We start from the raw sequence: 1,957 nt of genomic DNA, 5'->3' as shown, positions 1-1,957 counted from the left end.
AAAACATTAAAAAAAATTTTTTTAACACACCAGTACCAACCTGAGAGCATCTTGAATTTTTTTTTTAATGTTTATTCATTTTTTAAAAAATTTTTAATGTTTTTATTTATTTCTGAGAGAGAGACACACACACACACAGCATGAGCAGGGGAGGGTCAGAGAGAGAGAGGGAGATACAGAATCTGAAGCAGGCTCCAGGCTCTGAGCTGGCTGTCAGCACAGAGCCCAACGCAGGGGTTGAACCCATGAACTGTGAGATCATAACCTGAACCGCAGTCGGACACTTAACTGACTGAGCCAAACAGGCACCCCAGTGTTTATTCATTTTTGAGAGAAAGACAGACCACAAGTGGGGGAGGGGCAGAGAGAGAGGAAGACACAGAATCTGAAGCAGGCTCCAGGCTCTCAGTTGTCAGCACAGAGCCCAACATGAGGCCTGAACTCACGAACAGCGAGATCATGACCTGAGCTGAAGTCGGACGATTAACCGACTGAGCCACTGAGGTGCCCCGATACCACTAGTTTTTAAATTATTACTGTGATACCGTTTTTATGGAGAAGTAAAGGAGGCTACAAGAGCATTGGTCCTGGGAACCTGGCTGCTCAGGTCCGGAGGAGGAAACCAATACACCAAAACTGAAAGGTGATAAAAGGTTACCCGGGAAAAGAAATTAAGAAAGGCCTCTTAGGTATGAGCATGGGGGAATTTTCCATGGTGGAAGCCAGCTTAGTCCAGCTGAGAAAGAACTTGCGTGGATGAAGCAGAGGAAGTGGCAAGAATTTGTCAAAAGATGAAGAGGGCCAAGTAGGCAAGACTATGTAGAGTGTGGTGAGGATTTGGGACTTCTAAGAATAACACGAGGTCACTGAATGTTTTAAGTATGTACGTAATGTGCTCTTTTAATGGTAAGTTGAGCAAAAAGGGGTTAGGAGAGAACGTAATGAATTTTCTGCAGCAGTTCAGGCCAGGTGGTGGCTTGCACAGGGTGAGAGGAAGAATAAGATCAAATGATACCCTGCTATGGATAAAGTGGGAGATACACGAGCAGCTGTGACAATAGAATCACAGGCTTATCACTTCTGTCCTGTATTCGTACCCTTTACATATATACAAATTATTTAATCAGATAGGTTTCAGAGAATTGTATCTACGTATGACAGATACCTGTATCTATCTATGTCCATGTCCATATCATATCTATCTATTGTGTCCCAAAATAATACTGGTGATAATCATCTGTGTATTGCAGCAGAATCATTATATAGAACAAAAGGGGTATGTCTCCCATCCAGATAGTGTCCCCACGTAATTACCATTGAACCTAATGCTTGTATCATAGTGCCAATAAATCATGCAGTGGGAGCTACATTGGCCAACAGTGCCTTTTACCAAGGTGACTTTTCTCAGGACAATAACAAAATTTTACTCAGTGCAGAAGAACATCAGTCAATTTTTTTTAAAAGAATGCAACTAAATGTGATAAATAATCCAAAAGTACTGAATTATATCAAATTAATTTATAAAATACACTTTGAGATTATGTATTATTAATTCCATATGCATTTTAATCTGTAAGAAATACATGTCAAAGCAACCCCAGCAAAAATGTCTCAGTTATGGAGAAAAGACTAAGAAGGAATAATGAATATTGTTATTCATGTTCTTTCTCTAAATTTCTGCAGTTCTCTCTTCATTAATAATAGGCATATACATTTGTGAGAACAGCCTAATCACATAAGGAATGAATGGAGTCCTAAATTTGAAATAGATGAAGATAGTATTCAGAGAAAATGGAGATTGTTGGACAAACTACCTAAAGCTATTTTCTTCGAACAGGAATGAAGAATGAGCAACTCTTCTTATTGTTTTAAGAAGTTGTAAATCTTTTGGCAGGGGTATTTCATTAACATGTTTTTGCTTCACTTTCATAAGGTCATCTAATAGACCAGACATCTT

General features: G+C 39.1%; 1 protein-coding gene across 1 annotated transcript in view; it reads right to left on the bottom strand.

Annotated features, from left to right (window-relative positions):
- The window catches only part of CFAP47 (cilia and flagella associated protein 47), a 492,482-nt gene that overhangs the window by 39,830 nt on the left and 450,695 nt on the right, over window positions 1–1,957 (bottom strand). Inside the window, 1 exon segment of the mRNA XM_077760783.1 lies at window positions 831–846. Coding sequence (XP_077616909.1) covers window positions 831–846 — 16 coding nt within the window.

This window comes from Crocuta crocuta, unplaced genomic scaffold (genome assembly GCF_008692635.1).
Source record: "Crocuta crocuta isolate KB4526 unplaced genomic scaffold, BGI_CrCroc_1.0 scaffold696, whole genome shotgun sequence".
In the NCBI taxonomy this organism is placed as follows: Eukaryota; Metazoa; Chordata; class Mammalia; order Carnivora; family Hyaenidae; genus Crocuta; species Crocuta crocuta.
This window is presented reverse-complemented; position numbering and strand designations above follow the sequence as displayed.